General features: G+C 43.5%; 1 protein-coding gene across 1 annotated transcript; it reads left to right on the top strand.

The window, feature by feature from the left end:
- The first annotated feature begins 7,045 nt into the window (after positions 1–7,045).
- Positions 7,046–15,030, top strand: LOC5573821 (probable cysteine desulfurase, mitochondrial). Its single transcript, XM_021847284.1, has 4 exons — positions 7,046–7,136; positions 12,671–12,876; positions 13,028–13,104; positions 13,681–15,030. The coding sequence occupies exons 2-4, from the start codon at positions 12,780–12,782 to the stop codon at positions 14,845–14,847; spliced, it is 1,341 nt and encodes a 446-aa protein (XP_021702976.1). The 5' UTR covers positions 7,046–7,136; positions 12,671–12,779; the 3' UTR covers positions 14,848–15,030.
- Positions 15,031–15,295: the final 265 nt, after the last annotated feature.

The following is a 15,295-nucleotide window of genomic DNA, read 5'->3' as shown; positions in this document are numbered from 1 at the left end:
AAACAACATCAAGTTTTAGGGTTGCTCAAAATACAATAAAAATCAGTCGTCTTGTTTACATGGAAAAAGTTCATTTTTAACGTTGGACGTTGGACAGATCCGGTCAGTGCTCATGTACGATTAGTGGGATAAAATTGGAAAATTGGTGTTAGGCAACATAGGTTATAAACTTCCGGATTCTTTGTTAGTGGTTGAATTTGTTGTGAAATCACACGTATGGCAAGAATAATGGTACAAAATGAGTATGCCAATGGAAAATAGTTCAATAAACGATTGATTATGAACTAATTTTTGGGTTGAAGAATTTAATTTTGGACGTAAACAAACATTTTCAGTGACGTTTCACTCGTTCTTCCCCAGCGACCTCTATGACGGTGTCGCATTATATTTGCCTATTGTTCGTCGTTCGTTTCGACAAGTTGTTTCAAAAGGTAGAATACGCCTGAAACTCCTTTCCGCTCGAATGTTTGCTGCAGCGTGGTCCAAATCGCTCTGGGGACGTTTTTCCGCGGATATACTCCAACTGGAAATCCACGATTTTGTGGATCAGGATTGACTAGCATTTGACGTCTTCTTGCTTCCGCTTGGTCCGCTGGTCTTCCTTTTCCTACTTCACCGCTGCCAAGTCCTCTTCATCCATCGGGAAAAATTCTTCTTCTTCCAGAGTCTTCTCGATGCAATGGAGCAAACCCAACTCTTCCAGGTACGACTCCATCCGGAAACTCCAATTTGAGAAAATTGTCCCGTCGAACAGGTACACGCACTGCGTTCTGCCTTCCTCCATTTCCGTTTTCGCGAAATTTTCCGATTTTGAAAAACGTCGAAACCACGCTACCGAAAAACTTACTCGCCACACGCGCGAAGAAAAATTTTCACCCGCCGTTCGCGGTTTGCGGTTGCTATTCGTGATCAAACGTCAACATCTCACCGCAAAATCGCTAGTGTTTGGAGGTGATTTTAACCTTCAAATTGCCAAATAACCTCCAAAACATCACCTCCAAGTTAGTTCTAAGAACCTCCGTTATATGGAATATGGTGGCGCGTCGATCGTCGCAAGTTTATCGTTAAACAGTCAATGGTTACGCGGAGAGCCCATAACCTGATAAGAAACACGATGTTAACTAGTACACGGCGTATTGGAGAAAGAGAAAGAGTTGAAGTACACGGGTGGTATATATAATACAAATCAAATTTTCATGGCCTACTGCCAGAACATATTTAAAACTGGTCTACTAATTCTAGTTTCTAAGGGGCGGTCCATAATTATGTAAGGGTTCATGGGGGGAGGGGGGTGGGGTTTGAGATTTCTTACGCGCCATACAATTTATTTTTAATTTTCATAGAAAAAATCTTACCATGGGGGGAGGGGGGGGGGGGGTGTTAAAAAACCCCGAAAATTGTCTTACGTAATTAATGGATCGCCCCTAACAGAAATCACAATTTTCTGATCGCAGTATGCAGTTGAGAAAAAATATCATTTCGAATTGGGCTCTCTGTAGGAAATTTCTTGACCCATTTGTGAATACAAGTGAATTCGGCACCGCTCAAACGTCAAATTAGTGAACTCGTGCATTGGTCCATGGACCTATGCACGAGTTCACGAATTTGACGTTTGAGCGGTGCCGAATTCACTCGTTGCCATGGTCACATAAATAATATGGCACCGCTCAAACGTCAACGGGTGAACTCGTGCACTGGTCCATGGACCTATGCACGAGTTCACTATTTGACGTTTTAGCGGTGCCGTGTTATTTATGTGACCATGGAAACCAGTGAATTCGGCACCACTCAAACTTCAAATTAATGAACTCTTTCATTGGTCCATACCTGAGAGAGACTCGCGAAGAGGAAAAATATCAACGTCATATGCAGCCCAGATTCCCCTCTCACGAAACGTCAAATGCAGCCCACCGTTTTTATGGCTGAAAAAGTGAAAAGTATTGTGTTCAAAGTAAACTGTTATTAAAAACCTCAGTCGGCGGAGCAGTTTTTTCCAAGTTGCAGATAAATCTAAGCAGAAGATTAATTATTTCTAATGTCTGCTACGTTTGCTGGCGTGAAATTTCACTCAAACGTCTATTTATTATTCGAAACTGTAATCGAAGTTACCATTTGTGGCGATCGTTCAGCAACTGTGATCAAAGTTACCTTTGAAGATCTGAGCTGCCAATCGTCATCGACCTGATTTGTTATTCCTAATCAAGCCCTCATCAAGAGCAGACGTATTTTATTACAACTCTACAATAAACTGTTATTTGTTCATCAAGCTCTATTTACTACTTCCTTCCCACTTTTGAGATCCGAACAAGACCAAATCTCTTCAGGTTATGGGTCCCTCGGCGAAAGAGAATTACGGAATTCCTCAACTGAAAGGGGAGAACTTTGCGAACTGGCAGTTTAGAGTGAAGTTGCATATGGAAGCCGCAGAAGTTTCAGAAGCGCTAGAAGAAGATGTTCCAGGTGCAGATCCCGAACGGAAGAGGTTTCTTCAAATGGACCGGAAGGCCAAATCCTTACTAGTCAGCTTCATCTCGGATGAGTGTCTCGAGATAGTTCGGGAAAAGCAAACGGCCAAGGCCATGTGGAAGGCGCTTGAAGAGACGTTTGCCAAGAAGTCGGTGGCAAACCAAACGGTACTACGGAAACAACTGGCAAGACTCCGGATGAGGGCAGGATCGTCAATGCGCAGTCATTTTCAAGCTTTCGATGACCTTGTACGGCAGCTCAAGACAGCAGGTGCTAAGTTAGAAGAGAACGATTTAGTATCGCAGCTGTTCCTGACATTGCCGGACAGCTACGATCCTGTTGTTACGGCGTTAGAAAACAAGAATGAAGCTGAACTTACGCTGGAAGTTGTGAAGCAAAGATTATTGGCTGAGGAAATGAAGCGCACAGATCGTTATGAAGACCCTATTCAAGAAAAGGGAGCAGCGTTTGTGGGAGGACGGAATAAGAAAGTCAAGAAGTTTACGGGAAAATGTCACCACTGTGGCAAAGTCGGGCATATGCAGAAGGACTGCCGGCTGAAGAAACATCAGGGTGAAGCAAACTCGGCATGTGAAGCGAAGGCAGTCTCCTTCATGGTGAACCGAACCACATCGTTGAAGAAATCCAATCAAATTGTGTTCTGCGTTGACTCGGGATGTAGTGACCACCTGGTCAACAACAAGGATTATCTTCAGTCCCTGCGGAAGTTGGAAAAACCGTTCGTTGTGGATGTAGCTAAGGATGGTGTGACGTTGATCGGAGAGTACGAAGGTGAGATACGAGGTTTCACCAAAACTGGGATCCGGTTTGAGATGAAGAATGTGGTTTATCTGCCAGACCTCCGTGAGAATTTGTTGTCTGTGAAGAAGCTATCCAAAGCTGGCATCGAACTGTCGTTTACCGGTAAAACTGGAAGAAATTCAGCTATAATGAAGCATGACCGTGAAGTAATTGCAGAAGCGTTCCTGAATAGAAATCTGTACGAGCTTGAATTGGTTGTTGACGAAGTTACACCGAAGGCCAACCTGTGTGGAGCTGAGGTGAGTTCAATATGGCATCGCCGTCTGGGTCATGCCAGCCAAAATTCCATGGATAATCTTATGAAGCACGGAATGGTTACCGGAATCCAAGAAAAGCTGAAGAAAATCGATTTCTGTGAAACATGTGTCAAGGGAAAGCAGTGTAGAGATCCGTTTAATGGTTGCCGTGAACGAACAAGTCGTGCTTTGGAGCGGATACACTCGGATGTCTGTGGACCCATAGATCCTCCAGCGTGGGATGGATCCCGCTATTTTGTTTCATTCATAGACGACTTCACCCACTTTGCTGTAATTTACACCATCAAGAGGAAATCACAGGTATTTGATTGCTTTAAAGAATATGTGGCGATGGCGTCAGCCCATTGGAACCTCAAGATCAGCAAGTTGACTGTAGACCAAGGCACTGAATATTGTTCGAATGAGCAACGGAAATTTTACAGGCAAAAGGGAATCCTGATCCAGCCAACGGTCGCTTACTCACCGCAGCAAAATGGTGTTGCGGAGCGATTCAATCGCACGTTGGTTGAGAAGGTAAGATGCATGCTAATCGACTCAAGAATGCCGAAAAATATGTGGTGTGAAGCTGCGTTTACTGCAACGTACCTGCTGAATAGAAGCCCGACCATGGCAATTCAAGAAAAGATCACCCCTGCTGAATGTTGGACCAGAACTAAACCGGATTTAGGAAAGCTACGAATATTTGGATGCAAAGCATTTGCATGGATACCTACCCAACTGAGGAAGAAGCTGGATGGGAAAAGCCGTGAAGGAGTCATGATCGGATATGCTCCGAACGGTTACCGTTTATGGGATAGGTCAGCAAGAAAAGTTTTCATTGCGAGAGATGTACGCTTCAATGAGTCCTGTATGCCGTTTGCAACAAATTCGGATCCGGTTGATGATAGTCCGCTGGTGATTTCAATACGTTACGAGCAAGAGGGGGAGATGATGATGCTGCGAACGATGTGGAAACCGGCCGTGAAAGTGACACAGATAATGATGATGATGATGCTGATCAAGTTTCCGAAAATTTCCCCGATGAACTGAGTACAGACGAGGACGAATCTCAAGTTGAAGACCAACACGATACACAACCTGAGGCGCTCCCTTCGCATTCAAGACGTGAAGACTGCATAGAGTCAACCACGAGGCGCAGCGAACGGGAGCGCAGACTCCCAGGTAAGTTCCTGGATTTTATCACCGGTTTTAGAGCAACCTCTGCTGTTAAAATTCCCAACCATGTAGATTCACCGACGAACTATGCGGAAATCACAGACCGTGATGATAGGGCGCTCTGGTATGCTGCTGTGAATGATGAGCTAAAATCCTTGAAGGACAATCAAGTTTGGAAGATCGTTCAATGCCCGGATGGTGTGAGACCGTTACAATCGAAATGGGTTTTCTGCACTAAACAAGACGAAAACGGCGTTGTCATCAGACACAAGGCAAGACTTGTAATCAAGGGTTACCTGCAGAAACCTGGATTGGACTATCAAGAGACGTATGCTCCAGTGGCAAAACTCACGACGATACGGACAGTATTGGCAGTTGGCGTTCAAAAAGGGTATTACTTCCACCAGATGGATGTGAAAACAGCCTTTCTGCATGGCGAATTACACGAGCAGATTTACATGGCGATTCCAGACGGAGTGAAGGCGAACCATGGTGAAGTGTGTCAACTGAAGAAGTCCCTTTATGGCCTTAAGCAGTCGCCAAGATGTTGGAACGAGAAATTCAACAATGTCATTTTGAAGCTCGGATTCAAGAGGTCTAGACATGATTATTGTCTTTATGTGCGACTTGGAAAAACAGCCGGTGAAACCATATTCTTGGTACTTTACGTGGATGACCTACTTATAGCTGGAACCCATTTGAGCGAAATTCAGGCCCTGAAACTGCAGCTGTCCCGTGTGTTCAATATGACCGACTGTGGAGTAGTGAAGCACTTTCTTGGGGTCAAGATCCAATACGATCAGCAAAACGGAAGAATGGAATTATCACAGAAAGCAAATATAGCGAAGATGCTTGAAAAATTCGGTATGGCTGAATGCAATTCATCACGTAGTCCTATGGAGAAAGGTCTACAACTAAATAAAACCCAAGGTGAGCGAACCCAAGAGCCATATCGAGAGCTTCTAGGAAGTCTGATGTACACGATGATGTCGACAAGGCCGGATATCTGCTTCTCTGTTGGGTACCTTGGCAGATTTCAACAACAACCAAATCAACAGCACTGGATGGCACTCAAACGTGTCGTACGTTATTTAAAAGGAACTCAACATATAGTGATGAAATTCAAACGGTACGACCACGCGAAGCCGCTTATTGGTTTTGCTGATGCGGACTGGGCTGGTGACCGAGAAGATCGCAAGTCAGTGAGCGGATACATTTTTCAAGTCTATGGAAACACCATATCGTGGTCTAGCAAGAAACAAACAAGTGTTGCAATGTCATCGAGCGAAGCCGAACACGTTGCCTTGAGTTGTGCTGCTGCCGAAGCTATATGGTTGACAGGTATTCTGGAGGATTTAGGAGTGAAGCAAATCGAACCGGTTACGATGTTCGAAGATAATCACGGATGCATCGGTATGGCGAAAAATTTGGAGTCCAAACGAGCTAAACATATAGACATCCGATATCATTTTGTCCGTGATCACGTTGCCGAAGGGAAGCTTGACGTACGATCAATAGGAACAAAGGATCAATTGGCTGACATATGTACGAAGGCACTAGATGGTGATCGTTTTGCTACTCTCCGGAAGAATCTAGGGTTACACGATCGAGAGGGGGTGTAATCGAAGTTACCATTTGTGGCGATCGTTCAGCAACTGTGATCAAAGTTACCTTTGAAGATCTGAGCTGCCAATCTTCATCGACCTGATTTGTTATTCCTAATCAAGCCCTCATCAAGAGCAGACGTATTTTATTACAACTCTACAATAAACTGTTATTTGTTCATCAAGCTCTATTTACTACTTCCTTCCCACTTTTGAGATCCGAACAAGACCAAATCTCTTCAGAAACTCAATCATTTTTTTTGCTGACAGGTTCATGTGAGGTTTTGAACAGCATGCGCATAATTAGTATAAACGCAAAGTGGAATAAGAAAAAAAAACTCAGCAATCACAGAAAAAGAAGACCGTCTTCGCGAGTCTCGTCTCAGGTCCATACCACACCCCTAAACAAGCCAATGAACCGGTGCACGAGTTCACTTTTTGACGTTTGAGCGGTGCCGTGTTATCTATGTGGCCATGGTAACGAATGAATTTGGCACCGCTCAAACGTCAAAGTAGTGAACTGGTACATCGGTCCATGGACCAATGCACGAGTTCACTAATTTGACGTTTGAGCGGTGCCGAATTCACTCGTTGCCATGGTCACATAAATAACACGGCACCGCTCAAACGTCAGATAGTGAACTCATGCATCGGTTGATTCACTCAAATTTGGGTGAACTGTAACAGGCAAGAAAAAAAACATCGCACAAGTTCACTAAATCTGCCAACACTGATTTGCATCCCATGGCTCACCCCTGCAGAAAATGTCAAAATAAGTCGTCGAAAAAAAAAATAAAAACATTCCTTCACTTGCGAAAAGCCGCACGGGCAGGAATTACTTCCATTCGAGTTTTCGCCATTGTGCATAACGGACGGGCGCATCTACGGATTGTTAAGAAAAACGTTTTTTCGAGTCATTTTCACCGAAAGTTATTAGTTTTTTGAGTTAAGTGAAAGGAAAAGAAGTGTTGAGAATAAGTAGTGCAAAAAGTCTATTCGAAATCCGTGTAATCAGCAGTGAAAAATACAATTGTGAAAAACGTGATTGAAAACGACGCCATTTTGAGAGGGATCCAGAGGGAACATAACCTCAAATGGGCGACACGAAGGAGCCGCCGGATCCTCCGGCGAACCAAAGCAATGATGTGGATATTCAAAATGACTGGACAGGAGCCATGAGTCTAGCAGCGCAGCGACAAGGAAACCAACAGCAACAGAAGGCGTACGCTAACGTGGTGTACACGGAAGTTGATACGGGCCCTTACCGTGTTTATTTTGAGTTGCGGAATAACGATGGAGCACAAAGAATAAACAAATTCGCGGTTGGATCTTCCCTAAGGAAAATGGAGCAGTACAAGCACTGCATAACGGACATGAAGCAAGTCGGAAGAAATCGGATTTTGGTTTTCATCAGTAGTTACTTGAGGGCAAATGCGCTAGTCGAAGAAATCAACAAAAGCACAACGAGCAACTTCAAGGCATATGTACCGCTACACCTAGTCAGCGTGACGGGGATCGTCGATGGAGTCCCAGCGGACATCAGCGAGGAAGAAATCATGGGTGACATCGCAAGTGACGTGCCTATTATCAGCGTTAAACGGTTGAACCGTTTTGTGGACGGACAAAAGATACCAGCGAACCGAATCAGCGTGAGGTTCCGGGCAAATATGCTTCCGGACCGAATCCGACTGTTCTGTTGCTGTGCAAGAGTAAGACCATTTGAACAAAAGCTAACAGCATGCGGTAAATGCCTCAGATTCAACCACCACGAAGACAGATGCAAGGGAAATCGAAGATGTAAGAAATGTGCTGGACAACACGAAGCGGAGGAAGAATTTATCCAATGCAAAAATAAGCCGAAGTGTGCGCACTGCAGAGCGGAAGATCATACGATGCTGGACGAAAACTGTCCGGAGAAGATTCGACAGAAAAACATCAAAATGATGATGGCAAAAACAGCAATCACTTTTGCAGAAGCGAAAGAATGCTTTCCCTTGAAAACGCAAAACAGCTATGCCCTACTGGAAGATTTCAGCGAATTTCCAGTCCTAGGTGAATCGTACGCAGCAACACAACATGGCGAATCCCTTCGTCAACAATGGCAGAGGACTAACCAAGAAAGAGAAAGAATCAAACCAGCCATCAAAACGTACCCGGACCAACCGAAGAAGCACAACAAGCAAGGTGTCAAGAGAGCACGCAAAGAAGGAGACCAAACCACGGATTCAACGAATGCAATGAAAGCCACCAACGAAAGAAATCGGATGCTGATGGAAGAGCCAAGCAACTCAACGAACGGTGTTGCGCTGAACAACGAATCAAGGTGCAACGAGAAGGAAAGATGGGAAAGTCTAATGCGAGAAGCACACAGCACGGCAGAGTGGACGGCTAGTCAGAAGACGAAATCTACAATGATGACGTTCTACACTGACTTCCTCGGGCAGTTGGGAAACCAAGAGGATATAAAAAGTAAGTTCAAGCAATGCACATTGAAATATTTTAACTTAGCGAATTCAGTAGTAGAAGGAACAAACGCGTCAAAATAAGACGAATTCAAAAGCAGGTACAGATAAGTAAACATTTCTAGCTCAAGTAGGAAAACCAAACGTTTTCAAAACAAAATTCAATCCGCTTAAAATTATGCAATGTAACATCCAAAGTTTGGAGAAACACAAAGCTGAGCTACATCGAGTCCTTGTTAAAGGAAGCTATGAAATCGTTTTGCTATCAGAAACATGGACGAAAAGTAGTTTGGAACAAAGCAACCGTTATAAAATCTCACCGTACCACTTTATAGCCAAATCGCGAGACGACAACTACGGAGGAGTTGCAATCATGCTACTTAACCATTTCAATTACCTGACAGTTCCGATGCCCACTACATCAGACTGGACTCAGGTATGCGGAATTAAAATATGCTCCCTAGATATAGTAGTAGTATCGGTTTATATCAGTCCTGATATTCCGGCGAATGTCTTCGAGGATGATATGGCCAAAATCATCAGAAGTTTAGATGGTCATAGAAAAGTGCTTCTAGCAGGAGACATAAACGCACATCACTATGCTTGGGGTAACGAAAAGTGCGACCGTAAGGGTAATATTCTGATGGATACGATCAATAGCAGCAGGTTCTTGATAGTAAATGATGGTTCAAGCACATTCGTTCCAATTCAGCTTAACAGAAAACCCACAGCCATCGATATCACGTTATGTACGGCGGAACTGTTCACAGATATCCAATGGAAGGTTTCCGACTTCAGTGTAGGCTCTCATCATATGGTCATCGAATGCGTCCTAAAATCCAAAAATGTGTCGTCAACCAAATACATCTACAACAACAGCAGAATTTGTGAAGCGATGTCAAATCTGGATCCAGAAGCTGTAAAAAAGGTCGAGGATTTAATACCAGTAGTCAAAAAGACATGTAAAGCAAATAGGAAAAAAGACACGAGGGTGCCGAAGCAATGGTGGACAGAAGAGGTTGAAAAGGCATGGATCAACAAGACAGAAGCAAGAAGGCAATTTAATCGAGTCTCAAGTCAAGTAAATCTATTAGAATTTAAGAAAAAAGCAGCCATTTTTCAGAGGTTAAAAAGAGAAGAAGTAAGAAAGAAGTTTAATGAGTTCCCAGAAGAAATAAATCCATTCGCCAGTTCTAAAGAACTTTGGGAAAAAATTGGTAGACTGACAGGGAAACGAATAAGGAGAAAAGAAAACAACGTAATGTATGACGATAAGGAAGTAGCAGAGGCGTTTCTCGACGAACACTTCGGACCACACGATCCACAACCGTGGATAGAACCTGTAGCACGACCTATAGGTGACATAATAGACAGGAGTATATGGGACAGAATCCTAGCGAAAAAGTCTAAACCATCTGCGCCAGGAGAAGATCGCATTTCATACGAAATGTTACGGAAGTTAAATCCAGGAGTAGTCGAAAACTTATTGTTGGATTTAAATAGAATGTGGAAGAGAGGTCTCCCTGAAGATGCATTGAGATCCATTCGTATAGTGGCGATTCCCAAACCAGGTCGCGATCAGTCTACCCCATCAGGAAAACGTCCAATCAGTTTAGTTCCTACGATAACAAAAGTAGTAAACACGGCTGTACTAGAAAAACTCCATGCCTTCATAGATGAGAGAAGCATACTGCCTGCAACTTCCTTCGGCTTTAGGAAAGGCCTTTCGACTACGACATGCTTAGAGTTCGTGGTTAACGAAGTAAAAAGGTTTAAACGGCAACGAATGAAGGTAGCACTAATTTGCGTTGACCTGAGCAATGCCTTCAATGCGGTAAAGCCAAACATACTTAATGACATCCTTGTAAGATTGAGCGTTCCCGATGAAATTGTTATCTGGATAACGAACTTTTTGCGTAACAGGCGATTGAACCTGCAAATTCGGGATAACAACATTTCCAGAATAATAAATAACGGGTTACCTCAGGGTGACATAATGTCTCCTACACTGTTCAACCTCTACACACTAAAGCTACATAGCATCGAGGATGAGGACGTTGTTCTTGTTCAGTATGCCGACGATTTTGGCATTATAGTAAAAGGTAAAACACTGGAGATGTTAAATAATACCGCACAGAACTATATGGACAAATTCGTTGAAACTGCAGACGCCTTAAATTTCAAAATAAATGCCGAGAAAACAAAAGCATTGCTCTTCCACAACAGCGACAGCAAACTGAAAGTCACGATAAATGGAACTCAAGTAGAAACCGTTAGAGTCCATTGTCATCTTGGAGTTCAAATCGACAGCTTTTTATCTTTTGGGGCAAATACGAGAGAGGTAGTAAGGAAGGTGACGGACCGCCTGAATATGCTGAAGATCATCAGTGGTGTTAGAACAGGATCACACCCTCAAACTATGGCTAACATATACAAAGCTCTAGTGAGAAGCGTTTTGGAATACGGATGCACAGTACAGAACAACGCCAGCGCTACGAATAAAAAGAAGTTGCAAGTTGTGAATAACCAGTGTTTGAGAAAAATAACAGGTTGCACGAAAAGTACCCCACTAAACGCATTAACAACCCTGGCAGGACAACAGCCATTACATCTCAGGCAAGAAGAGGTAGCAAACAAACAAATTGCTAGATCGTTCAACAGAAGCAATGTTGTGGCAGAACAACTTCGAAAATTGAACATCCCGGACGAACCAGATTTGGACAAGTATAGTTATATGGAAAAAATATACTTACGAAATAAAGGAATCTTCGACGATATCATGCCGGTTGTGAAACTACACCAAGCAACGGTTAAAGTCTCGTCATGCTTAGAAGGATTGAATACAACGAAAAAAGAGACGAACCCCTTCAAAATGAAGCAACTGGTGCTATTCGCGATGAACAACACGTACCGAGGAAGAAGGCGAGTTTTCACGGATGCATCGAAGGACAGCAACGTATGCGCTGTGGGCATATATCTGGAAAGCTGTAAAAGGAGATACTACTACAGATTGGAGCAGGAATCAAGCATCACAGCAGCAGAAGTAACTGCGATCAGAATTGCTATGTCTCTAATACAACAAACGGAGCTGCAGAACTGTGTGGTATACACAGATTCAAAATCGGCGTGCATGATGTTAGAAGATGCAGTAGAGGAGAAAGTGGGTCCAGCTATTGTGGTGGAAATACTACGGATCGCTCATGAGTATGGTACGGCTATACAGTGGATCCCCAGTCACGTAGCGGTTGAAGGAAACGAGATTGCAGATAAATTGGCGAAACTAGGACTTTCCGATGTAGCACCAACCTACGGTAATAAACTCTTTCTGAAAGATGCATTGCATAGATTCAAGATACAAACCCAACGGGAATCCAACGAATGGTATCAAGAATACTCCAAGGATAAGGGTAAACGCTTCCATGAGATTTGTCCGGATTTCTCTTCGGAGCCATGGTACAAAGGTACGAAAATGAACGGTTGCGATATTCGTCTGACGAATCGGCTGATGACCGGCCACGATTTCTCAAAGTTTTGGCTGGCGAAAATGAAGATAGCGGATGACGAGGACTGTGAGATGTGTGAAGTTCCCGAAACGTCTGAGCACATAATAATCCACTGCCCGAAGCACGGTTTCCTACGATCGAAATTTCAATTTGAGCAAAATTATTTGAGCCTTACTGACCTGTACAAATCAAAATGCGTTGAAACATACCAAGAGGTAACTGAATTCGTAAAACAAGCTAAGTTAAAACTGTAAGCAAAGAAAAAGAAGAAAGTAACGACTAGCCGTCACTCAAACAACAATAAGTCCATCGATTCTGGCCATATAGTCTGAGTTACTGGGCCATCACAGAAGCTGACAGACGTCGGCTTCAATCAGAAAGAAGAAGAAGAAGAAGAGAAGGAATTACTTCTGAATCAAATTAGAACAAAATTACGAAATCCCTTAGAACAGATTGTGCAGCGTACGAGTATCGATTACAGTTAATCGGTGACGAATCATATTTGCAAGAATGCTTACGATTTCGCGTAAACTTGGTGGCGCTGTTTCGCGGCAGGTTTTACGCAGTAGCGCAGCACCACTTGGCCAGGCTCGAACCTTCTCGACAGGTAAGATTATTCCGATTCTGCTAACTACTTTGTAATCGGGTTTTTTATCAATTGTGTAAAATTTCAAGGTCAGGTCTTGAAACTATACCTACTATATGATAGGTTCTTAATCATTGATGAATGATTTGACATAATTTCCCCCTTTTTGCAGAAAAAAAATACAGTATCAAAGATGAAGTGCTCGACGGAAGGCCTCTTTATCTGGACGCTCAGGCGACGACTTCAATGGTGAGTTTGTTACACTGAATTGGTGTTATCAGCTGGGCAATTCAGGGCTGGGAGCGACTGAATGTCTTAAAATAGGAACTTTAGAGACTTCATGCCCGAAAAAAGGTACCAAACTGGAATCGAAACGACAAGAAACCAAATGGAATTAATAGATAACAGTTTTCATAAGGATTTATCAGAGAACCAGGCATTTTAATTAAGATACGTCAGAATTTTTTGTGTTTGAATTCCGGTTTTTGAATTTTTAATTACTGCTGGAAATCCCACAAAATTAACGAAAGAATTACTATATGAGTTGGTGGAGTAATTCAAGAAATCTCAGAATAAAAAAAATATTTTTCGTGAAATTCCTGGAGTAAACCTATGCAAAATGTCTAGGTATGCAAATACCAGGAGTATTGTCACGAGGAAATCCTCAAAAAACTACTATTCGAATATTATCTTGTACTTGTTTAGACTCGTTTTTTTTTTGGTTCTTGCTTGGTTTCTTTTTTCTAGCATGTGGTCTCTAGTTAAGTTCCTATTTTACGGGTATTAATGCGGTAACGTTTAAATTTTGTCTCTGTGTATTTTCAGGATCCCCGAGTTCTGGACGCAATGATGCCATACATGACGGCTTACTATGGGAATCCACATTCACGAACGCACGCTTATGGCTGGGAATCGGAGGGAGCAATGGAGAAAGCCCGTTCGCAAGTGGCCAGCCTGATTGGTGCTGATCCGAAGGAGATCATTTTCACATCCGGTGCAACGGAGTCGAACAACATATCCGTTAAGGGAGTTGCACGGTTCTACGGCGCCAAGAAGAAGCACGTCATTACAACCCAAACGGAGCACAAGTGCGTGCTGGACTCATGCAGAGCTCTCGAGGGGGAAGGTTTCCGTGTGACGTATCTTCCCGTGCAGACCAATGGTCTGATCGATATGGAAGAGTTGGATAAGGCGATCACACCGGAAACGGCGCTGGTGTCGATCATGACGGTGAATAACGAAATCGGTGTGAAGCAACCGGTAGCCGAGATTGGAAAGTTGTGCAAATCTAAGAAAGTATTTTTTCACACCGATGCCGCTCAAGCAGTGGGAAAGATTCCATTAGATGTGAACAAGATGAACATTGACTTGATGTCAATTTCCGGCCATAAAATCTACGGTCCGAAGGGAATCGGTGCACTTTATGTGCGTCGTCGCCCTCGAGTCAGAGTGGAAGCGATTCAAAGCGGCGGTGGCCAAGAGCGTGGCATCCGAAGTGGAACCGTTCCGACTCCGTTGGTCGTTGGACTGGGAGAGGCTTGTGAGATTGCCAGTCGAGAAATGGAATACGACCACAAGTGGATGGAGTACCTTTCGAAACGCTTGATGGATCGGATTTTTGCAACCTTGCCGAAGGTGATCCGCAACGGCGACCCAATCCATTCGTATCCCGGATGCGTGAACCTTTCCTTTGCATACGTCGAGGGTGAATCACTGCTGATGGCCCTGAAAGACGTAGCCCTATCGAGTGGATCCGCTTGTACTTCGGCATCCTTGGAACCATCGTATGTGCTGAGGGCTATCGGTGCCGACGAGGATTTGGCGCACAGCTCCATTCGATTCGGAATCGGCCGGTTTACTACGGTTGAGGAGATTGACTACATTGCAGAGAAGTGCATCAAACACGTGACTAGGCTGCGTGAGATGTCGCCCCTGTGGGAAATGGTGCAGGAAGGCATCGACATCAAGTCGATCCAATGGTCGCAACATTAGAGGGCGTGACAGAGATTGGGGATGCCACTTGTTTGTTTTGAGATATACAATTGAAATCTGGAAGCGGTTTTTTGATAATGATTGATAAAGCATACACTTTTCTGTTCCAATTGCTTGATGGAGAGACTGTTAGAGCTTAGGTGTAATAAGCTAAAGAGGACGGCAATAAAATTTACAAATTGATGGCTTTGTGAAACAATTAAAAAAATGATGACGTCTATGGATCTGATTTCAAAACTAAAAATTCACACATCAACTAGAATCGTTGTTTTCTTTATATTCTTATTTTTGCGTTATGTCTGCTGAGAAAGATTGTGCTGTTCTGCTTAAGGTGAAGATGCATCGAAGCCAAACCTCAAATTTTCAAGAGCACAAATTTAGAGAACCAGACGACCGTTCGCTCTGAAAATTTAATCGATTGGTCACCTCCACCACGTGAGCAGTGAGT

This window comes from Aedes aegypti, chromosome 2 (genome assembly GCF_002204515.2).
Source record: "Aedes aegypti strain LVP_AGWG chromosome 2, AaegL5.0 Primary Assembly, whole genome shotgun sequence".
In the NCBI taxonomy this organism is placed as follows: domain Eukaryota; kingdom Metazoa; phylum Arthropoda; class Insecta; order Diptera; family Culicidae; genus Aedes; species Aedes aegypti.
Note: the sequence above shows the minus strand (reverse complement) of the source record. Positions and strands in the feature narration are given on the sequence as shown.